Source organism: Podarcis cretensis (assembly GCF_951804945.1).
Source record: "Podarcis cretensis genome assembly, chromosome: 3".
NCBI classification, from domain to species: Eukaryota; Metazoa; Chordata; class Lepidosauria; order Squamata; family Lacertidae; genus Podarcis; species Podarcis cretensis.
This window is the reverse complement of record NC_137172.1, coordinates 95,793,374-95,818,287: the sequence shown is the minus strand read 5'-3', so window position 1 is coordinate 95,818,287 and position 24,914 is coordinate 95,793,374. Positions and strand designations below refer to the sequence as shown.

At 42.1% G+C, this 24,914-nt stretch overlaps 1 protein-coding gene across 1 annotated transcript in view; it reads right to left on the bottom strand.

The window, feature by feature from the left end:
* Positions 1-16,927: 16,927 nt before the first annotated feature.
* Positions 16,928-24,914, bottom strand: part of NOL10 (nucleolar protein 10) — a 41,786-nt gene continuing 33,799 nt past the window's right edge. Inside the window, exons 18-21 of the mRNA XM_079969834.1 lie at positions 24,263-24,436; positions 22,316-22,563; positions 18,202-18,304; positions 16,928-17,288 (exon numbers count right to left, since the gene is read on the bottom strand). Coding sequence (XP_079825960.1) covers positions 17,169-17,288; positions 18,202-18,304; positions 22,316-22,563; positions 24,263-24,436 — 645 coding nt within the window. The 3' untranslated portion in view covers positions 16,928-17,168. The remainder of the gene's footprint in view (positions 17,289-18,201; positions 18,305-22,315; positions 22,564-24,262; positions 24,437-24,914) is intronic.

Genomic DNA, 24,914 nt, shown 5'->3' with positions numbered 1-24,914 from the left:
TATATGGACCTTTGTCCTGATCCTGCAGGCCCTTCTTAAGTTCTCATGTAGAAGCTGCCGCCACTCGCTTTGCCCTCTCCTTCTAGGCAGTGGTCCAAATTGGGCCTATAGGGAGAAGGCATATGTATGGGGCATCGGTAAGTACATAAGCGTATATTCCAACTTTTCCAGAGCCAAAACTGGGAAGCACATCTTTAGTTGGGGGTATATATTTTTTTCCCGTGTGAGATCACAACCCCGAAAAAGTGCTTTTGGGAGGCAAGTGTACGGCAGAACAGCATGCGAGATCATGTCACCCAAAATGGCTGCCACAATCTCACAGGAAAAAAAATGGGATGTTTTTTCAGGCACTTGGGAGGTATGCATAAATAAAGCCATGCTGGATGAGGCCAGGTGATCACAGGAAGCCCACAAACAGCATTTCCCAAGTGCTCAGGTCTTGCTTTCGCGCTTTGCATAGAGCTTCTAGTTGGCCACTGTGAGATCAGGATTGCCAAGGAGAATGTTCTGTCAGTGCAAGGATTTCTACTTGTGCTACAAAACATTATTTCCTTCTCCCCCCACCCCGCCCTGGAGACCCCCTTAATGTCTTCTGGGCATGGCATGAGGCCTCTGTGGGGGCATGAGGAGATAAATTCCTGTTGCACTAGTGCTAATCGTGGCAAAGATCCCCCATCTGTTACCTTAAATGCCCTCTGCCTCTGCCTCTCTCCTCCTCCCTTTCATGCCATTTGTTATGTACTGAGTTGAATAGGATCCAAAATGCAGCAGTCTGATTGGTCCTAGAACAATAGGATCCAAAATGCAGCAGTCTGATTGGTCCTAGAACAATGCAGCAGTATGATTGGTCCACAGGAGCCACCCAATTCAGCTCCAGGTGGAAGTGAATCCGCAACCTGATTGGCCTACAGGAGAATCCCGGAATTAGCCAATCACGTGCGGCCCATTGTGTAAATAATGTATATAAAGCAGATATTTTGGGGGAACTTTCATTCCTCACTGCTATGAGCTGAATAAAGAACATGAAATCCACACTCGACTCCGAGTATATTTCACCATTAGTAGCAGTGCTCTCTCTCTTCTTGGCTTAATTAATGCTGTGCTTTGTGGATTCTCCACACAACTTACTTTATATTTCCTTATGCATGCCACTTGCGCTCTGCTTTGCTCTAAGGAAAGGAGGAAATAGAAAGCCTCTCTTGGGTTGGTGGGATGTGGCAGGGCTGATTAGGAAACAGAGCTGCTGACTATGGTGTCAGGCATGTCCCCCCCACTTCCAAAGAAGGGCCTGAGGCAGTCACCACTATTCCACGGTCTCCCAGTGAAGGTGATTCTCTTTTATTGTACTTCTCCAACTTCCAGATTTATTGGAAGGAAGTGGTGATTGTGGTGGGTTCATAGAAGACAACGCTGAAGCTCTGACGCACAGACAGATACACGCAGACACACACAGACAAAAATCCGGATCTAACATTGAATTCGAGATAAACTACTACAGTGTTCTTTCTTTAGAATGAATGACAGAGAACCTAGCCTATGGTTCCTAGAAATAAGGAGCTTCCCGCAATACTCCACTTGAAAGAAGTTCAGTTTTACTGATCACATAGAACATACTCCAAGGTAGATAAAAACTACAAAACGGGGGAAAGGGCTTGATCATGGGCAAGAATATCATTGTAACAACAGAATTTGACAGAACAAAAAAAGCTGTCACTCCCTGCTTGCTGGCCAGTCTTTCTGGCGGACAACTTCACAGTTTGGATCACAAAAGATGGTTTCTGTGTACTGTAGGCACCTCTTTGATGTACCATAATTTGTATTAGAAAAGGGGGATCAAAAGCTTCCCAAGGAAGAAAGAAAGAAAGAAAGAGACTTCCAAAATCCAGTGTCCTAAGACATGATGAAAATAGAAAATAAAAATAAAATGTGGACTATCAATGTCACATTCAAGATCAGGCATTATTTTGGAATCAAGTGCAAAATGAGAGGAAAACCCATCCTCTGTTGTACGGACACACTCAAGCAATGGGCATAGTCCATAGGAAGCTACCTTTGCTTAAGTCCTTAACTTTGTTTAAGTGTTTACATACTATTGGTTTCACTACTGCTTGTCAGGATGGATGCTGGAAATTCACCAGCTCTCCAGGTGAGCTCTGAATAGTCCCTAGCTAAAAGTCCTTAGATTGAATAAAGGTAAAGGTAAAGGTACCCCTGCCCGTATGGGCCAGTCGTGACCGACTGTAGGGTTTGCGCGCTCATCTCGCTCTAGAGGCCGGGAGCCGGCGCTGTCCGAAGACACTTCCGGGTCACATGGCCAGCGTGACTAAGCTGCACTGACGAGCCAGCACCAGCGCCGCACACGGAAACGCCGTTTACGTTCCCGCTAAGTAAGCGGTCCCTATTTATCTATTTGCACTTAGGGGTGCTTTCGAACTGCTAGGTGGGCAGGAGCTGGGACCGAACGGCGGGAGCTCACCCCGCTGCGGGGATTTGAACTGCCGACCTTACGATCAGCAAGTCCTAGGCACTGAGGTTTTACCCACAGCGCCACCCACGTCCCCTTAGATTGAATAGTAAGGATAAATTAAGTACCCACTCCTGTTGAAACGATACACAATGATACGCGAATACAATGAAACTTAAGAGTTCCATGTGCTGACAATTGGCTGATTCACCAAATCCCAATAATGCAGCACACAGTCGTACCTTGGTTCTTGAACGCCATGGTACTTGTACATTTTGAAATACCATATTTTTTGCTCTATAAGACTCACTTTTTTCCTCCTAAAAAGTAAGGGGAAATGTGTGTGTGCTTCTTATGGAGCGAATGCAGGCTGCGCACCTATCACAGAAGCCAGAACAGCAAGAGGGATTGCTGCTTTCAGTGCGCAGCGATCCCTCTTGCTGTTCTGTCTTTTGAGATTCAGAATATTTTTTTTCTTGTTTTCCTCCTCCAAAAACTAGGTGCGTCTTGTGGTCTGGTGCGTCTTATAGAGCGAAAAATACGGTAAGTGTTCCGGTTTTTGAACGTTCTTTGGAAGGCAAACATCCAACATGGCTTCCACGGCTTCAGACTGAGCACAGGAAGCTCCTGCAGCCAATCATAAGCAGCACCTTGGTTTTTGAATGATTCTGGTAATTGAATGGACTCCTGGAACGGGTTAAGTTCGACAGCCAAGGTACCACTCTATTTGAGGGCATGTAATCTCCCCTCTCCCCTGCAGCTGGAATTATGGGGAAATGTGATTCTCTTTCCCATGCCCTTCAAGCAGAAATGTTATCTTACAGAAAGCCTGGATCCTGCACAATATCTCAGTAACAATTATGTAGTCATTGCATTTTAAAAAATACGGAATATGATTCAGCCAATGTTAGGTGCTTTTAAATCCCATGGTTTTATATGGGAGGAATTTAAACAGATACTTAACTCTTCCACCAAATTTAATTGGGCTTTAGAAACGTATAACTTGGCAGCATCATGTCTACTTTCTAGGCATGGTTGGTACCAAACGCATACTCATATGATACTACGATAGTAGCACAGATAATGATTTTTATCTTCTTTATATTTATGGCCCTTGCAGCCATAGAACCTCCCTGAAATAAGTAATCACCTTCTTATTAAAGTAGACAACATAGTCAGTGTATTCAGTATTCAGTTCGTTGCCTAACATAGAGAGCAAGCCCACTTAGGAAACTCTTCTGATTCATCCATGTTAATAACATTTAAATATTTTACAGCTTGCTGCTTTGCATGCATAAAATGAATCAGCCATCACTCTTGTAAAGTTAATTGGTGATGCAACCTGATTCGTTTAGAAGAGAAAGAAATGTGCTACCCCAAACCATTGTTATTAGGAGATCCTGTTTGTTTTTCCTGACTCCCTTGTGCGGTACCTGTTCCTGTCTTTAAACAAGGGAATCTTGAATGGCAAAACCACCAGTGAGTTTTGAGAGTCAGCTACTAGGACCCAACGGACCAAATCAGGCCCTGTGAAGTTAGTGTCTGCTCTGCCACACCACTCCTCCATTTTCCAGAAATGTCTGTTTCAGGCAGTAGAAGAAGGAGGGAAGTATAAAATAGGAAAACATGTTACGAGGACGAGCAAGGCATCTTTTTACACAGCCCATGCCTTTTCCTTTTCCTGCTTATACATGCCTGCTTTAATCTCCCTCTCACACACATAAACTAGCAAGATGCAGACAGAGAGTGTGTAGGGCCATTGCTCAACTTCACAGATCTATGGTTGCCTATTACAGATGAGAAGGAGATATGATGCGCCCTAAGGCACCTCCATATTGACACATGTGCATTGCAGCAAAATCAGCATGTGTATAATTATCGCACAAGTCATGTGATGGAGGTTCTTTTTATTCAAGATTACTTTCACACCTGGGATTTCTTGTGTTGCTTAGGCAAACATCTGACCAGCGTCAGTGTGGAAGAGAAAGTGAAAGAGGGGCCATTTGTAAACGAATGGGCAGCTGTATAGCATGTGTATCCAGAATGCGGTAGCTAGACTGGTGACTGGGAGTGGCTGCTGGGACCACATAACACCGGTCCTGAGAGATCTGCATTGGCTCCCAGTACGTTTCCAAGCACAATTCAAAGGGTTGGTGCTGACCTTTAAAGCCCTAAATGGCCTCAGTCCTGTATACCTGAAGGAGCGTCTCCACCCACATCGTTCAGCCTGGAAACTGAGATCCCGCGCCGAGGGCCTTCTGGCGGTTCCCTCATTGCGAGAAGTGAGGTTACAGGGAACCAGGCAGAGTGCCTTCTCGGTAGTGGCGCCTGCCCTGTGGAACGCCCTCCCACCAGATGTCAAGGAAATAAGCAGCTACCCTATTTTTAAAGGACATCTGAAGGCAGCCCTGTTTAGGGAAGTTTTTAATGTTTAATGCTGTATTGTTTTTAACACACAATTGGGAGCTGCCCAGAGTGGCTGGGGAAACTCAGCCAGATGGGCGGGGTATAAATAAATTATTATTATTATTATTATTATTATTATCAGTGCAGCATTCATGTCTGAAGGAACATGAGCTTTCAACCTAATCAGTCAGCCTTGGGTGTCTCTGACGTAGAGAAGGCAGGCGTGTAGGGTATAGAAAGATTTCCTGAAAAACACTGGACCGCTGCATTAAGCTGGCTGCCAGTAAGAAAACAGCAAATGTGGAACGTAAGATCTGCCTTTGAGAGATACTGCAAGAGAAAACAATCAGATGTGATGGCTTTCCACTCCCACAAGATGTATTATGTGAGTTTGTTGAGTCTTTCGGCTGGATGCTGAGAAAATATGCCCTTATCTTAAGCTGACTGGCTCTATAGCATCACCCACCAAATCTAGCCTGCTTCCACAGAAAGCGCAGCTTCAGCTCCAGCGCTGTATGTCTGCTGTGCCACTTACAATAAATCTATTTGCACACACACAGAGATTAGAACAGGAGCCAGCTTGGAGAGATCAGGGTCATTTGTTGGGTTACTAACCCTCAGAAAATACAAGGCAAGGTCAGCAATGGGAGCACAGCTTGGCTTTAGAGTTACTCACATCATTAAGTATCTCTTTGCTTCAAAGAACCTCTTTCTGATTATTCAACAGGCACAACAAACCCCAGGAGAGCACCCCAAAGAACATTAATTTATAAAACCCAAGCCAACAAGATTTTAAAACACAATATTGCTCCTGAAATTTGCTGTGTGTGTGTGTGTGTGTTTTCATCATCATCATCATCATCATCATCATCATTTATTATTTATACCCCACCCATCTGGCTGGGTTTCCCCAGCCACTCTGGGTGGCTCCCAACAGATTAAAAACAGATTAAAACATCAAACATTAAAAACTCCCCTAAACAGGGCTGCCTTCAGGTGTCTCCTAAAAGTCAGATAGTTGTTTATTTCCTTGACATGTGATGGGAGGGCATTCTACAGGGCGGGTGCCACCACCGAGAAGGCCCTCTCCCTGGTTCCCTGTAACCTCACATCTCACAGTAACTTGTAACTCAATCAACACTTGCTATCCCTCCCCCTTTCCCCCCCATTTTTGCTTCAGTTTTCTCCATTTAATATGAATACCATCCCTGGGTCAGTGATATATTTATGAGCACTATTTCTAGGTTCTTTAAGAGCCCCTCCAGACTGCAGAGTTTCTTTCTTTCTTTCTTTGTTTTGCCAGTGTATTGTCCGGCATGTCATTGATGCAATAATAATGTGATATTAGTGGATTTATACTAGACAGTGCATACATCATTCTGATTTATTAATTCGGTGGTGCTTCCTCAATATTATTGCCATCTGAACAAGCACTCTACAGTGCAACAACCACCAGGAACATTTGTGGTAAAAAAAAACCTCTAGAAGCTATGGGGCATGCACTTAATGGAAACAAAGCAGCACGTCTAGCCCAAAAACAGTATTGACAGTGGGATCATGTGTAACACCACGATACCATCATGAGCGCAAATAATCATGAATATGCAATGAATGCGGAGGGGCCCCAAGGTTTTCCTAAGTGATGTAGAAGTCATATCTGGAGTAGAGAGAACCTCATCATAACATAACTAAGTTGCTAATTTATAGTGTTCTCAACATAGCCATCCTCCATTGAAAAGTGGCATGCAGATCTGATAAAATAAATTTAAAATGTCAAGGTAGACACAGCCTTCATTATTGCTGTTGTTCTTCTAGTTTTTCTGGTCATCATTGATGGCATAATACCAGGATATGGTTTATACTTAGCCTACAAAATGAATTCTGCCTTTAACTCTACACAATGAAGTGAGGCATGCCATGTTAAGCTTACGACACACATCTGGATGCAATACAATACAGTGCACGTGAGCAAGTGCATAGTGCCTTTCCGAAACCGTTGAACAAACACAATCAGCAGCACCACATCTGGATTAGACAGAAGTGTTTCAGAATCAATGGGAACAACTTTCAAGCAGGGTTGAGTCCCTGTTCGTCCTGACCTAGCACTGGTTTCAGCAGGGAAATTTGCTTGGCAAACTTGTGTATTTTAATTAGGCAAACTTGAATTTTAAAACCGTTTATATGAGGAGAGATTTGTACTAAAATGCTGATGAATTTTCATGACGACGTTGTTAAAAAAATGCAAACTGATGTGGAAATGTGGAGGAATGAACCCGAGACTGGAAAAATGAACCAAAACTGACATATTCAATTCATCCCCACACCAAAGGAGCTCTCTAAAAGCTTCCCATGAAACATTTCTAAATCAGTACTTAGGAGAGATCCAAAAGTTCTCCAAGAAGTGGCTGACAAGCACCAGCAGACCAAAGAAGCCTCCATGGCTGCAGATTGCTTCTGTAAAGAAATCCTAATCTCTTGCTTTCATGAGCATCAAAAGGCATCGAAAGGCTCTCACCAAATTCACCGAAAAGAAAACAGTAAATTAAAACTGAAAAGGAGAAAGAGATCCTGAGGTTTGGCTCAACTCTGTACACTGTACATGTATTAGCTTTGATGCATTATTAGAACTGAAATAACTTTCACCCATTTCAAGGAAAAGGGTTTCTTTTTTCAGGCATGAGATCAAAGCGAAAGGGGCGAGAGGGTATTTTGGATCTCAAGCACAAGGAACTTTCAAACAAGTGAGTCATGATTGTTTATGTACCTAGAAATGTTGTGATAGAGAAAGCTCTTTTTATGGGGTGCAGTAACAACAGCGTAAATCAAGCATTAACCAGAAGTAGACAGCAAATTCTCTATATTTTTCAAAAGACCTCTACGGGAGCAGAATTTTAGGGAAGGCCCAAAGTAGTTCTGTTTTTAGTAGCATAAAGGCAGTCAGACAAGAGGCGCCACTGTATCTTTGTCCCAAAGCATAACAGTGTTTAATATAAAAGAATAACCAAAACAATACAAAGCAGCTGATCAAGCCACTTGCAGGGAAGTGGCCATGAAGGTTGAAGCTCACATCTGACATTTGATTGGCTCTTCAAGTCCTTGCATAAGGAAGTAATTGGGCTAAAAAATTAACACCCATATACTGAGCTGCATGGGACTTGTCTACAAAGCAAGTCAGAGTGCAAAATTAATGTGTTCCCGTTAGACCAACAATTCAATTTCCAACATACCCTTTGGTGACAAAACTTGCAGACCCATGAATCCATAGCAGTGTCCAGCTAAAAGTTCAGAGCCAATCAGTCTCTGACACCCAGCCGATTCTAAACACAACACTGTATGCCGAATGCCTCCACAATAAACTAATTGCCACTTTTCTTGAAAGGCCAGACTAAGTATTAATCATTTGTAAATTATCTTTTATTCTTAAGTATGCACATGTAAAACAACCAACTAACACCGAGACCATGCAAGGGGTAAAAAATATGGATGGCAAACTCATGATACATGGAGGGATTTTCTTAATTTACTGAACATGACAAAGCTTTAGATTTTCAGTTTCATTTTAAAATGAAGGACACATGGGGGGTGGAATGGCAGCTATTCCTTCGATATACTGGGAGCCATTCATCATACGAAACACAGAAACTGCTATGAGAGATCACCGTAATTGTCCACAGAAGCTTCCCCTCTTCTTTCTGCAATTTCGTTAACTTGTTTGCTTCATCCCATTCTATCTTCCCCTTTGCTTCTATCATTCATTTTGTTTTAGTTTCTTTAACTCATTGGTCTCTCACTTTCCAGGTGAATTTACTTCCATCTTTAAGCCTAAAACTCTCTCTTTATCCAGTTAGCACTGCTTTTCTTTTCCTTCATTTTTCCCTTGCATGTATTTTATTCCTGTTGTCTTGGATATCTTACTACTTTCTAATTGACTGATAAAAATATTTATATACAGCTATGTCATGAAAATATTTCAAAGTGATTCACAGCAATAAAACAAAAACAAAAAACTGCAATAAAAAATATTACAAAGTTTTTAAATTTCTTTAAAAATTGCTCTTCTTCTCTCCGATCTGGTTTTTATTCTCTTCAGTCTAATAATATTGCCCTTACTAAATTATCTATCACACAAAAAAGTCAAACCCCTCTTCCTTCTCCTCTTTATTCCTCCTTCCTCTTGATACTACTGTATTGACTGTTTTCTTTATAATTATCTTCTTAGCCTTCATTTCTGCTATCTTGCACAGAAAGAAGTTAAAAAATACTAAGATCCCTCCAGACTGGTGCTTCGTTGTGGGTGGATTCTGTAATTTGTCAGGTAATGATACAGCAGTTGTGCGCTAATGGTGGATTTGTGCTGGACTGCCAACACATCTTTCTACTTCATTAGTTATTCGGTGATGCTTCCCCAGTGTTACTACATTATTGCTTTCTGAAAGGTCACTCCTGCACTATAGTGCAACAAAAGTGGGCCAATACCTCCCACCCCCCAACCTGGAATGTTTATGGTATTAAAAAAAACCCACAGGATTTTGGCAGGAAGCTACAGTTCATTCACCAGCTGGAAATGAACCCTTGCTATGTTTAAAAGTGCAGTGAGATAATAGGTTTTGTTTTCTTCTTGAATGGGTCAGTAAATCTTTGACAAAAACAAAAGTCAAGGATGAGATGAGCTCTCGTTAGAAAAATGAGATTGCAGGAGAAAGTTTTAAAAAAACACACCACACAATCCCAGGATACTCCCCTTAAGGTCATTAACTCAGGTTCATGAAGTGTGGCCACAGATTTTAAAAATACAAATTGCAAAAATACCTAGAACACGCACAAGCAAAATATACGACGTGAGCAAGTACCCAAAATATAATCTGAGCGCATTCACAGCCCATGGGCTATATGTCACCCAAATCCACTACATATAAATGGTAGGTTATAAGTGACCATGTATATTTTGGATTCAGCCAAGAGATCATAGGATGCAGCATAAGTAGAGAAAGACCTGATCTGCCATGAGATGGACCCGATGCCATTGGAGATCCACTGATACACCTGCAGAAAGCTCCTGTGGTGTAGACAGCAGTATTCCGTTCCTGGTGGGGGTCAGAATGGGGCAATTTGGGGGTGGAGGTAGCTGAGGTCCTCCTCCATGGGTCTTCTGCTGGTTCCCTCACTGCAAGAAGCAAAGTTACAGGGAACCAGGCAGAGGGCCTTTTCGGTGGTGGCACCCGCCCTGTGGAACACCCTCCCTTCAGATGTCAAGGAGATAAAGAACTATACGACTTTTAGAAGACATCTGAAGGTGGCCCTGTATCAGGAAGTTTTTAATGTTTGACATTTTATTATGTTTTTATATATGCTTTAAGCCACCCAGAGTGGCTGGGGAAATGCAGCCAGATGGGTAGGGTATGAATAATAAAATTAGTAGTAGTAGTAGTAGTAGCTTTGGATCTGCAGACTCCCAAGCTCCTACATTCCCTGACATGTCCCTCCAGACAAAATATACTAGTGAGGATCTGGGAATCATCACAATGCACAGATTTTCAGGGGATCCTAGTTGTTGCCCCTCTTTTATTTGCATATTTATATCCTACTTGTAAAGATGAGCCTTCACAAAGCGTCTAGCAGTAACTTAATGAACACAAAGCAATAATAACCTGCTTTATTTTCCTTTATTTTCACGCCGCCACAGGCAGGTATGCTGATTCGGTTTCAGATGAATAAATGCTAGCAATGGTTTTAGGAAACATATGTCCTCTTGTTGGAAATCCCCGTCCTCTAATACGGAATGCAGTTATCTTCCCTGGACACTTGGTATGTGGAAACATCTTGAGAAAGGAAGCGTGATCCCAGCTGAACTGATAAACAGCTCCCTTTACCTAATTTTTAAAATACACACACACTCACACAATCACACCGTCATCATCCCTTTCCGATAGGATTGCCAAATTTTAAGTTTCTTCTCTGATTTGTATATCCTGCAGATGTGTCTCCTTGAATTCCCCACACTATTAAACTTTTGGCATTATATTAAAGGAAACAAGTATTTACCTGGACCAGAAAGCTAACCCCTTTTTTACATCAGTAAGAGCTGACCTAGTTTTTGCTGAGGAAGTAAGCCTGTGTCAGGGCTGCGCCACTTCAGACTGAAGGTGTGGCCTAGATCAGAGATACACAACCATTTCCTTGCCCCACATGCACCCTGCACATAGAAAAATGGTACGTCTGAGAGAAGGTTACACACTGGAACTTTCCTCCCGAACGTCTAGTTTATTATGTGCAGCAAAATGTTGCATGAAGAACGGTCCAGTGAGCCTCCGTAGGCAGCCTGAATTGGTACAACCCACACATATTTGCTACCTCTCTGTGAAAGCTAGGCCACAACTGGAGGCATCAAATGGATGAAATGTCGCACGTGAAATGCCAGAAATGAGCAGGGCATGATTTAGCCAAAGCTAAGCACATTTATGGACGCAGGTGGCACTGTGGACGCAGGTGGCGCTGTGGGTTAAAGCCTCAGCGCCTAGGGCTTGCCGATCGAAAGGTCGGCGGTTCGAATCCCTGCGGCGGGGTGCGCTCCCGCTGCTCGGTCCCAGCGCCTGCCAACCTAGCAGTTCGAAAGCACATCAAGTGCAAGTAGATAAATAGGGACCGCTTACCAGCGGGAAGGTAAACGGCGTTTCCGTGTGCGGCTCTGGCTCACCAGAGCAGCGATGTCACGCTGGCCACGTGACCCGGAAGTGTCTCCGGACAGTGCTGGCCCCTGGCCTCTTAAGTGAGATGGGCGCACAACCCCAGAGTCTGTCAAGACTGGCCCGTACGGGCAGGGGTACCTTTACCTTTACCTTTAAGCACATTTATATCCCACTGCTTTCAGTCGGAGAAAGCAACACATGTGCTTAACACTTCCATTGAAATTAATGGTGCTAAAAAAGCTTAACTTGGGACAGGGTCTTGTCCGCTGTACCTGCAGCACTTCAGTTAAGCCTGTTAAAAGCTGGAACAAAGCCTAAAATATACATGATTATTGGCCCATGGTTATTTGCAGCACAGTCCTGTGTGACCTGCTAAGTTCAATAGGAATTACTTCTAGGTAAATGTGTATAGGATTGCCTGCCTTTTGGTGCCTCAACTGCCACTGTTTTGCTCTCTTATCTAGTTCTTACCTTTATTACAGGGAATGGGGAACTAGGATCATGTTATGTAAAAAGAAAAATGAAAACATTTTTCGCAATCCCATCTTTATTTTCACCTCTCTACTTAATTCTGAATGGAGCTCCATCAATTTGTTTTGTTTTGTTTAATTAAATTCTGGCCAGATCAGTGAAATTCAAGCTGATGGGCAATCATATTTCCACGCTGGGGTATGAACAAAAAAAAAAATTGATCACATGTTTGACTCACATATTCTGCATTTCCAGTACTGTTAAATTCCTTATCCACTTCTGATGTCACCACTTGGTATGCTTGGTAGGCAGGTGTTTACTATGTTATTCCCTGAGCCCAGCGAGCCGCCTCTCAAAAGTGATTGTGGCTAGTACCCACTGCAACTGGTAGGCCAGAAGGTAGGAAGACCAACAGTAGGTGGCGATAGAGCCAATGAAAGGCAGACTCACTTCATGACTGATTGTAAATAAGAAGGCAGGAAGGGAGGGGTTGCTGAGGGCAAAGTTTGATCTGGAGGTGCCCCTTTCCTCTAAAGGATCAGCCCCCACTGCTCAATGGGTTGGTTGATTTTTGTTTGCTTGCTTGTTTTTTAATAGTCCAGGGAGTGAGATACGCTTTCTTCGTACTGATCATCACAGAAGGAAGGGCAGGAAGAAGAGGGAGCAGTCTCCCTGAGCATAAAAGCCTCTATTCTTGCTCAAACTCTTCATTTGTAAACTAGCACCCAACCTCTTCACCCTCTTCTGTTGTCCTCTTAACCCTCTACAAAGGACAGTGAAAACTACCACAAGTTAATTTGTGACTTCACTGGAACACCATGCATTGAATTATTATTGAATTATTGAAGAACCACATCCAGTCTCCAAAGTGCTTTTCTATATGATGTGGTTGTGACACTTGTGATTTCCTTCCCTGCCATAAAAGCCGGGTTTCTCATTTTTCAAAGAGTGGTGATCTGCAATTATGTGGCTTTAACTTCAGATAGATTCTCACATGCAATTTAGTGCTGGAAATTTCCAAATGGCTGACATTAAAAGTTAGCAAGTCTGACAAGAACAGAAAATGCCAGAGCTGGATATTGCTGGTGGGGCAAGTGCTACTGCACTCTGATCTTGCTTTTGAACTTCCCATGGACATCTGATTGGCTGGACTAGGATGCTGGACTAGGTAGGCCTTTGGCCTGATCCAGCCGGCTCTCTGTGTGTTCTTATGATGTGTGTATTGTTCTGGTGCAAACAAAGGCTAATCCCTGGAAATGGAAGCATGGAGGCATTATCTGGCATAAACTGCGAGCTAAGTGGCAGCTGGAAAGGAGTATTTCATCCCCTCACGTTAATCCAGCCTTTCTCAACCTGTGGGTCCCCAGATGTTGTTGAACTACAACTCCCATCACCCCCAGCTAGCAAGGCCAGAGCTCAGTGATGATGGGAGTTGTAGTTCAACAACATCTGGGGGCCCACAGGTTGAGAACCACTGCCGGTTAATCCAACATCTTCAGGTGTGTGTAACATAAAGGTGTCATTTGGGTGGGGCAGAGGGGTGGAGAATTTTCTCCTCACATTGACTCTACATAGTAGGAACGGTCTATTATTGTTTGCTTCTCATGTTTGAACCACAATGGTGTCACCGTCACCACAGTTCTGGCCCTACCATTAGGCAAAGTGAGGCAGCCACTTCAGGGAGCGGCTGTTATTCCCACCCTTCCTGAGTTGGTGCTCCACTTGTCTTGGTGCTTCTGTTTGCTTGTATCGGGATTATATGTGAAATCTGTGGATATATCTGGAAAAATGAAAACAGAATGGCACTGAGCTCCAAAGGTGGGGGGTGGGGCTTATAAAGGAGGCACCTACCCCTTTCCCCTTCTGTAGTGATTCACAGGAGACCCATTCTGCTCCCATTTGCAAAGGGGTCCCAGGGCCTAATTTGGCCTGGAACAAGGCTTCTTATTTACAACAACCTCAAGGAAGATGCAGCTCTCTCTTTCTACAAAAGAGCACAGCTCCTTCCTAGCCTGCCACTCTAAGCAGCTTACAAGAGTCATCACACTAAGGAGAGATCATGGCGCAAGGTGACAAAATAGTGTCTTAAGTGGGCCAGGTTGGTGCCTGATGCTCCACTGGATAGCTGCCTCACGTGGGTGCTTATAACATCACACGGTCAACCAGCCCTGTGCTTTTCTAGGTTACGGAATCACTGTGACCAATTAATCATGACTTGGAATTAAAGCAGATAACGGGTGATAATCCACACTGAGGAAACCATTAGAAAAGGAAAAGAGGAGGGATAAAGAGAAGCGAAACATGGAAGGAGAAGTGAAGCAGCAACTTGCATGAAGATGTTAAACACAGAACGTGAGGGTTATAATTTTTGGGAAGTATCTTAAGCACAAAGCTCTAATTGCCCATCAACATGCACAAGAACCGCAAAGCTGCATCATGACCACTGATTTGACACAAGTGTTGGTGTTGGTTAATGCTCAGGCAGAAACAAATTCATTTATAAAAGGAACACTACCCAGAGTCTTGGGCTATTTACAGCATCACCCAGAAGCATTGCAAACTGGAACTGAAAATAGTTTTAACGCCAGTCATTAACAATCCATCTCCCACATCACACTGCTCCCACATCACATAAAGAGGGCTTCATGCCCCTTTGTGGGAAGCTGATCTATGGGCCGTTAGTTCTTCCCACATAAACATATAATCATAGCCACATCAATCTGTTAGTCACAGATTGCCCATGGCAGCCAAGAATAAAAGCTATATTCATTGATACAAATCTATGACAACTATGTTAAAACTCTTAAATGCATGCAGAAATAAGCATTATGACTATTCACAAGGCTAGTAACTGATGATATCACAAACATCGTAGCTTGTTAAGTTACCGGTAATTAACTCTGGTCAGCAAGTAAAGCCCAATGAGAACTGATCACAGACACTTTGTAGTTTTCCTCTTTGGAGTTCGTGACACAACTACATTTTTTAAGTTGTTGATGTTCATTTTATTTCACCCCATGTCTTTTTTATTTACCTTCTTTTATTCAATTTTTTTTGTCTTGTACACATTTGGATGATTTATTTTATGTGCTTCTTATTTTGTTTGCTTGGCGCTGGTCATTCACCATATCAATTAAATAAGATGTGATTTAATTTGAGTCACCCGCTAGCAGAGGGATAAAAACCCACTGGCACAATTCAACCCAGAGGTGATAAAATTGAACTTATCAACTGGTACAAAACCATTTAATTACAACTTGAGGCTACCTTTGAATTTCTTTTGATTTGAGAATGACCAGATTCAGGCCAGTGATCCGAGTGTTCTGGGCCGGCTGTGCTCTCCCTGCTGGTTTCTGATTACTGTTAGACAGTTACACTCTAAATAATGCTAACTCTGGTTTTCTATTTGCAAAGATTTGATTAAAAGTTTCTGATTGCAGTTAAGGGGGGAACCGAGATCTGTGTTAGCTGTGGCTAAGATAGTTGCTATACCCTTTTTATTATTACCATAAATGTAGAACACACACAAAAAGCACATTATTTTAAGTGGCGAAAACAACACTGAGACCGTCATTGTCCCACAAGTTCTCATTTCAATGGTTTATGAAGAAAAATTTATCGCTCTGTAGATGTAACCAGTGACGTTACTTCTTTTATAACAGAAGTAATGTACACACAGAATGGTGAACACACATTTTTGAAATGACATGTTCCGTGTTCCGATTTTTAGTTTGAAATCTCTTGCCCAGGGGCAGGAATGCCTTCTGAAAGCATTCTGGTACTAAGTGTCGCTAATAAATTTCAATAAATAATTCTCATAAATGTCTCAGCTAAAGGGGGAAAGTAGCGAAATGGAAGGAAAAGCACCCACTGCTTGATCAGCAACAATCCACACCGATGCACTATTTTTAAGGGAGCTATTTCATAATACCTTGCACTTTTAATAAAGAACATCTCTTGGCTCAAGTTGCCATAGGCGACTTCATGTGTGAAGTGGGCCTCTCTCCTCATGTGTGGGGCAGGAAAAGGACTGCTCTGAAAACTTACCGTGATACAGATCGCTATAGCCCACTTGATTACTTTAGCGTACCTCTTAAAAGACCTTGTTTTCATTCAGACTTTTTGCAGATATACTTTGGTGGTGGTGGCACATCGTAAGCGTGCAGGAAACCATTCCTGACCTGTGGAATTGTCTTTTTTCTTTTTTTTATAAGAAGTCCTCCTGTTTGCTGACTCTGGGTCTAACATACACATGGATCGCTTGCTATCCTTCACTAGGAATGGAGAGCTGATGGCTTTCCCAGCTGTTGGTGGGACTGCAACTCCCATCATCTCTGACTCCTGGTTGGGGCTGATGGGAGCTAATTAGAATAATTTATTTTTTAATACAGTGCCATCTATATGCATGGAAGTTTTCAAAGATGAAATACAACAGGGTGAATTGGATGAGAGTGTACGTGACAAGAATGAACATGCAGAGAGGGAAAGCACTGCGAGGCCATGGAGGATTCTGAGGACAATAAGCTTGGTACAGGATCCAGGAGTAGCTAGGAAGCCATTGCAGGGATTTAAGGAGGAGTCACAAGACAAGAGTTTGAGAATTTGTGTTCTCTTCATAGAATCATAGAATTGTAGGGAGACCCTGAAGATTCATCTAGTCCAACACCCCTGCAATGCAGAAATATGCAGCTGTCCCATAGGGGGATCGAACCAGCAACCTTGGCGTTATCGGCACCATGATCTCACACTGTCCAAGCTGACGATAATTAATGATATTTGTTATCGACTTCGGAATTTCTTGTCATATAATTCCCATTCCCACCCCTCATCATCTTGTTAAAAGACTTGGCAGATCAAAGTTTTTCAGTCCTTGAAAGCTGGAGTCTTTTGAAACAGCGCATTATTATTAAAATTTATTTTTTTAAAAGGTGAAGTCTACTCAGCACAGGAATGGTTGTATCTGAAACAAACACCAGGTCTACGATCAGCAGTTTAGAAACATAAGTATCTCCATTCCAAATCAGCGGCTTTCCCTGGTTTTGTTCTTTCTTCGCCACCCAGTTGTGCCATGGACAGTTCTTCTCTGTCAAATGTAATTTGAAGAGTTTTTACTTGTGTCTATGAAAAGCAGAATTGTCCAATTAATGGAAGGGCCGCCCTCTTCCTCTTTTACTTTTGAGATGGCCAGCTGAACGCCTGAGTTTTTGCCTTTCTTGATGATGGTGTTTCTCGGCTTCCTGCTGCTTTTTCTGTTGTTCTGACTGAAAGCAATACAGAAAATACCCACGTGAATACAGCACTTCCAAACCATACTGATGTACCAAGAGAGATGGAGAAAATATAACTTTATTCTAGTCAAATCCAAAAAACCACAATTTACTAAGTGGTCACCCAAGAATTACTACTGCAACGTTGTCTTGGGTGTATCAACAAGCTATTAACTCTATCTTCTAGTTTCATGTACAAGCACATTTAATTATGTTTAATCCTGTGTACCCCTTGTTTGTTCTGATTTTAAAATAGATAAATAAATAAATAAAGTGCATTTTGGGGGAAATCTAATAAAAACAACCACAGATAGATCAATAGATCGAAAGATAGTACAAGCTCAATTAAGGGTGCAATCCTGTGCCCACTTATTTGGGAGTAAGCCTTGTTGAACTGAGTAGACATGTACAAGATTATACTGCAAGGCACTTTGTTTAAAGACACCCATGTTTCCATTTGTTCCTAATTTCCTTCTCACCACCAGTGTGTAGTCATCAGTAGGTTGGGGATACCACTAGAAAAATATTTGATGCTGGGCGGAATATTCTTCCGCCCCCAACTTGTGCCTTCAGTTTGTGCTAGAGCTGTGCTGGGTTCAAACTAACCCCCCCCCCTTCACCATCCCATATTAAATGACTGAATAGAATTCCTAGCTTCCAAGGAGAGTCCTCCAGCAGCTTACGGAGATTCGGCAGCTTGCCTAGCTCACTGCTCCTACCCACAGCCAGAAGCAATGAAATAAATTATATAAAGCAAGCAGAGGTATGCAAATCTGCTGAAGTTGCACAACACAAACACAGCCCAGCCCTTGAAACAATCCAAGTTGTACCAGAAGGCTGACTTAGCCCTTCTATTGCATTGCAATTAACACCGCATTAACGTGCACCATTAAGACTTTAAGCTTACCTTTTTTAATTTAAAGGTAACTTGTTTACTTCCTACTGTGGTGTCATGTACGCTAAGTGCACCAACTCTCTCTTCGAGCTGCAAACGATCTCCGAGTGTTTTTCTGCAGACAAGAGGGGGAAAGTCAGTTTCTTAGTATTTCTAGTCAGCATATTAAAAGCACATAGAGGGGGAAAATAACCACCTCTGTGTGCACAGAAGTTATTTCCAAATATGATCACTAAAAAATTTTCTGAACATTTCACTCTTATTTTCCCAAATATTACACACATACAAACATGAGATTTGTATGCTCCACACACACTGTATGTTTAAGATCCATTTTTACAGAATGCATAGGTGCTCCAGCAGAACTATTATATGCAAACAACAGTCTACAAAATACGCTTTAAAACCCCCAGAGCTCTACATAACCACATTTCTAATCTTTTATATGCCACATAAAATAAATCTCTTTTGTTTGGACAAAACACAAAGCAAATTTTAGGTGAAAGCGAAAAAAGCAGGTGAAGCAGCCTGAAGTGTAGTTTATATACAGTGGTGCCTCGCAAGACGAAATTAATTCGTTCCGCGAGTCTCTTTGTCTTGTGGTTTTTTCGTCTTGCGAAGCACCCCTATTAGCGGCTTAGCGGCTTAGCGGCTTAGAAAAAGGGGGAGAAAAGGAAAAAACTCGCAAGACGTTTTCGTCTTGCGAAGCAAGCCCATAGGGAAATTTGTCCTGCGAAGCGCCTCGAAAAACGGAAAACCCTTTCGTCTAGCGAGTTTTTCGTCTTGCGAGTTTTTCGTCTTGCGGGGCACCACTGTATCAACATTTGTACCTCAGATAAGAGGATACATTAGCACTAAGCAATTTTTGCACAAATCTTTTAACAGGGGCTCTCACATGTAATTTATAGGGTACAAGAAGCTAAGACACTGCAATCCTGCATTTCCAAATCCAGATACAAAGTTTAATCTAGGAATACCCCTAGAATATGTACATTCCTGTTTCTCCAGATGAATGCAACCCTATCAAGAGCTGGCCATCTACACAATACCTAGATCCAAGAATCACCAAGAACACCCCCATGCTGCTATCTGAAAGCAGTGGAACCACAGTAACCCTGTGACCCTTACTCTTCACCCACAGAGCCAATTCAGTGAGATATTATAGCTGATGGTCTCAAAAGGTACTGAGAAGTCCAAGAGATTCGATAGGATCATACCTCCCAATTTCGCTCCTGAAGGAAGCCATTTGCCAGGGCGACCAAGGCGAAGTCAGTTTCAAAATGGAGTCTAAAGCCAGGCTGTGTGTAGATAATCTGTCTTCTCTACGAGCATCTGAAGTTGGCTAACCACCAACCTCTTGAGCACTTTGCTCAATAAGGGCAATAGTTTTGCAAACTGCTGGAATACTGGATACTTTGCCATTGCCACTTTCCCCTCGTTTTCTCCCCCTCCGTACCGCTGTTTACTGTTCAGTGTGTGTGTGTTTTACGGTTGTTAAGGGAGAACTTAATACAGTATTAATAAAAGCTTGGAGCAACACTGAGTCAGGAATATGATAAAGCAACACCCAGTCTTATATAAAAGAGTCATAAATCTCTTCAAAATGCCATAATAAAAAGCAAAATGTCTAGCCATTAGGTGGATTGGGGAGACATTAAGACAGTCACGATTCAGGGGGGAGGGGCTGAGCCCTTTTAGCACCTTAACAAATTTATTGTGCCATAAGCTTTTCTGGATCAGAGTCTACTTCATCAGATGTGAAACTTTATGACACAATACATTAAATTAGTTACAGGACTTTTGTTGTTTTTGCTACAGCAATATGGTGGCACTTCTTGGAGATTGAGGAAGTTATGTTACATATGCTACAATGAAAAGAAAAAATATAGAAAGAGGCATATATATCTGGCATCAACTAGGTATCTTGAAGATTACCACATTTTACCATTCAAGACTGGCATCCTCAGCTGGAGTAACATGATTTTATACACCTGAAGATGGGACTTTACTCTCTGAAGGGACATTTCATGCAGCCACTAGGTAAAGGTGTTCTCATTTGGCTTCCACTGACTTTTTTAAAAACCACATGAAATTAATCTCCAGTTTTGCCAATACAGTGGTACCTCAGGTTAAGTACTAAATTCGTTCCGGAGGTCTGTTCTTAACCTGAAACTGTTCTTAACCTGAAGCACCACTTTAGCTAATGGGGCCTCCTGCTGTGCCGCGCCGCCGGAGCACAATTTCTGTTCTCATCCTGAAGCAAAGTTCTTAACCTGAAGCACTATTTCTGGGTTAGCGGAGTCTGTAACCTGAAGCATATGTAACCTGAGGTACCACTGTATAAAAATTGCCATGTTTCTCTTTCTTGCTGGTTTTCAGCCACAAGAAACCTGTGTGTTTTGCTTAACTTTTGAGACAGAGATAGAGAACTCTCTAGATTTTATGTTTTAAGAATGAGGAATCAGCCATTGTGTATTTCTTCATCCCAATATCCCTAGATGTAACTGGAAACCTGCACAGCTCGTAGCAATGCCTTAAGACTGATACTAAAATGCAGACTTTAATGGTTTCTAACACCAAGCCAGTTTTTCTACTTCCCTTAATAGCCAATTTGATGAAGTGTTATAGAACTTGAAAGCGTTCTCACTATTTTGTTACATTATGGTTGGTCTAATAAAAGTATAGCCCTCTTGTGAATCCTGGAATTATGACTAACCAGAAATTCTTCTTTCTGTGTGACAGGTTTCACGGACAGCAGACCAACTAATTAGCATCTAGTTTTTGAGGTAATTATTTGGCTAGCATAAGTATCACTTTTCCGGGGGAGGGGGGAGAGAGAGAGAGAGAGAAGGAAAGGCCCATCCAAGTTCAGCATTCTGTCACCAACAGTGACCAGCTAGATGCCTCCTGGGATGTTCCCAAGCAGGGCGTGTTTGCTCCCAGAGTTTGTAATTACAGGAAAACTGTATATGGTGGTTCTGTTCTTGAGTACCATGGCTAACAGGCACTGAGACATCTGTTTTGCCGTGAATTTGTCTAATCCCCAAGCTAATACTCACCATTACACCTTGCAGCAATTAATTCTATAACTACAGTAACCGCGATATTCCCTATTGTATCTTTGCTATTTAAAGCAACCATATTCAGAAGCTGTTTTCTAGAACAGCCTAAACCTGTTTCCCTCAAAACATGCAGGTGACCTGAAGAATACTAATAAAATCCTTTCACTTAAAAGATACAATTATTAGGTTGATCAAAGGTGCTATTATGATAATATGAAACAGAGTAATGTAAGATATTACAATCATAGGTAATAAGTTGTGGGGTATACACACACACACACACAAACTTCTGTTAATAATGATTATACTCCAATATAAATAATTAAATCTACTGAACTTTCTTCAGGACAAACTTCAGTAAGAACTATTGTTTAATGCTAATAGCAAGTTCCTGCAGTAGACGAAACTAAGAGTGAAAATGGGGAGTCTCAAAATGTGCTTGTCTTAACAACAAAGAAAAAAAAACTACCAAGCCCATGAGGTGAAAGACTAAAAGTCAAGCCCTCTTCTAACAAATGTATAAGCAATTCTAATCTCCAAGGGTTTTCTGAGGAGGGGCGGCCCAACACTGGTAAGCTTCTGGTGTAGAGAAATTAAATTAGCCACCGGTTCTAGCAAAAAATTGGATATGGATTGTAAAAATTTGATTGCCAGTTATAAACAGAACAATATGAAGTTGGTTAATAAGCCAAGGGATGCAGCAAAGTTTGGAGATGTTCTTTAGACTGGTTCAGACAGGCTGACAGCTAACTGGAAACAGGTCTTGTGACCAATCAGCATGGGTGCACATTAGGGTTTAAGGGGCTGCAATCCATGCACAATTACACCACACACTGCTGAGTCTCTCTGAGTGTAGCCCTATGTTGTATTTTAGACAGCGGACTGGTGTGTGTCCAAGAGAGGCACCTCCTTTGATCCTTCCCCGGCACCATGTCTGGCTGTAGAAACAACCATCCCCAGAAGAAATCAGTGCAACATCCAAATGAGCCTCTCAAACACAATTCAAGGGGAGGGGATGGAATTAACTGCAAGCCCGGTGAATGAAACAGAGGTGTTAGCCTTACTTCATTAACTTTTGCCTTTTGGCGGTGTCCTTGAAACTTCTAAACTCTTCTCCAGCTTTAATCTCAAAGAACTTAGGTTCCAGGACTGTTTGCTGATCCTCCTTGAACCACTTCTGCTGTTTTAATTTTTCCTCTTGGCGTAGAAGTCTGCGCTGTTTCCTGACCTCTTCAACCCAACCTTTTTCATCATCTGAAGTCTCAGAACTTTCTGCATCACTTGGTTTTCCTTCTGGTTCTTCCTCTTCTTCCTGCAGACAAAAATAACTACTTAAAAAAAAAAGAAGAAAAACAGCAACAAGCCACCCCTCCCCACAACACACTAGTTAATGTTCCTTAGAAGAACAATTTATCCAATTAGAGTACGTGACACTCTACAGATGCACTATTTGGAGAGGGCTATAATTCTAACGGTGGGGGTCGGGGTGGTTAAATGGCATGGAACACAAGGAAACAGAATGCATTTGCAATAGTGTTCTTCATAAAACTATTGATGTTGATACGTTATTAAATAAACAGTTCTAGATCGGATATATACAACTCTCAGAAAGATAAGGAGCAGAATAAATTTAATAATTTGGATGCAATCTTCATAGAAGAGAGGAACACACAACAACAAAATCTATTTTTGTCTAATATTCACTGATCCCATCTCCAGTCTCACCCCCACACCCGTAGCATGTGATTTAGCCTGGCTCCATTTGAACATCTCACAACAACAACAACCATTACTACTGGGTTACAAAACCACTTAGATCACAGTTACACAACTACCTATTTGCCTGCTTATAAGAGGAAAGGGACACTGGCAACCAGCTGGTAATAATTAAGATCTTCTGAGTCCAGAGTAGGCTTCTTCAGGAACAACTGAACGACTGCCTCTTTTAAATTAAATGGAACTGCTCCCTTGCTCAAGGAGACACTGAACACTTCCTGGACCCAGCTGGTCAACCCCTCCCTGCTCACTGCAACGAGCCCAAGAAGGGCAGGTAGCCACAAAGTGGGCAACACTTGGTCAAGCATATTTGTCCACATCCTCAGGCCTCAAAAGCTGGAATTTATTTAAAGACACAAGACCAGATAGAAGTAATCCAAACATGAAAAAAGAGTTGGAGTAAAATCCCCAGCTTGACCATCATTCTCATGCATATTGAGAAAAACAAATCAAGAGTTGGTCCTGCTAGAGATTAGGTCAACAAAATGTTGGGCCAGCTTCCAGAGTCCTCAGCCTCCTCTGTCAAGGTAGCCTTGGCATGAATGCTGGGGTCTTTCAGGACCAACACCCTGCGGTCCTAAACATCAAATCAGAGAGAACCTCTATCACTTCAGGCTGAGAAAGTCAGAATCTCTTAGCGGGCCCAATTGCCCAACATACCACACACAGAGTGGAGACTGTGACCCATCTCAACAGGAAATCTGGAGAGGGAGAAGGGATTCTTATACATGACAGAAACACCACCTCCTAAGCTTATCCTGGTACTGAATGGAGCATCCAGGTGAACACAACTGAAAGATCAACTCCATCTAACTCATCCACCCAGGTTTGGGTGATCCAAGCTAGTTCAAGCTCATCATCCATAATTTATTGAAGCACAGAGTTTTTAGTATGTATAAATATTCTTGCATGCTCATAGACATTTTAAAGCAGGGCTGACTTGCACCCCAAATGCAGTGCCTCTCATATCTGTGCCTTGCATGTTATCTGTGCTCAGAGCATAACTATGGAACATTCCTCACATGTTATGTGAGGGAGGCAAATACTCCCCTTGTTGGATTGCCTGGATGTGTTCCTTAAGGCAGGGTTAGGTTGAGAAAATAAGGCTAAACGGGGTCCTATTGGGAATCCTCTGTATAAGGGCACTGAGCCCACAATGTGATTGGATGGTGCTCACATTCTTGCAAATGTATGTTAAAGAACAGAAAGCAAATCCTAAAACCTCACAGATTTACCTCTCCCAGGGTTTCTTGGTGCTCCAAGATCTTTAATTTCTGTTTCCTTTTCTCACTTATTTTGGAAACAAGTGGATTAAGCAGTCTGAACTCTTCACTCTTCTCATCCACCTGGAAATCTGGGTTCTCAAACATGACTTTGAAGCGATCGTCATTAAGAATGCTAGGCATTTTCTAGAAGGAAACAGAACAATAACAAAGTCAAGAGCTGGTTATAAAACTTACAATGTTCTAACAAACCTGGTTTTCTGTCGGGTTTCACAAAGCAAGAAGGCCTTCTGTGAAATAAAGGCTATATTTTCTTCACCAGAAGGGGAAGGGGAATAATTAAAATTGCCATTCTGCCAAAAGATTCCTTTGTCATTCAATGAGCAACACTGGACACCACACACTGAACTTCATATTGCATATAGCACATGTTTCATATACTGGACATAACTATTGAAGTTAAAATACCCCAGAAAAGTTTTAAAACATTGGATGGACACAAAATGTGACCAAGGATGACTCACCAACAGCATCTAAATACTTTTCACCTACCACAGAGCCAAGTCATGGGAAGGGTAGGAAATATTTTGGATGTCTAACTATTTTAAGCTGTTGTCTAGAAATGTGAAATCAAAATTTTCCAGACTTGCTTATGATATGATCA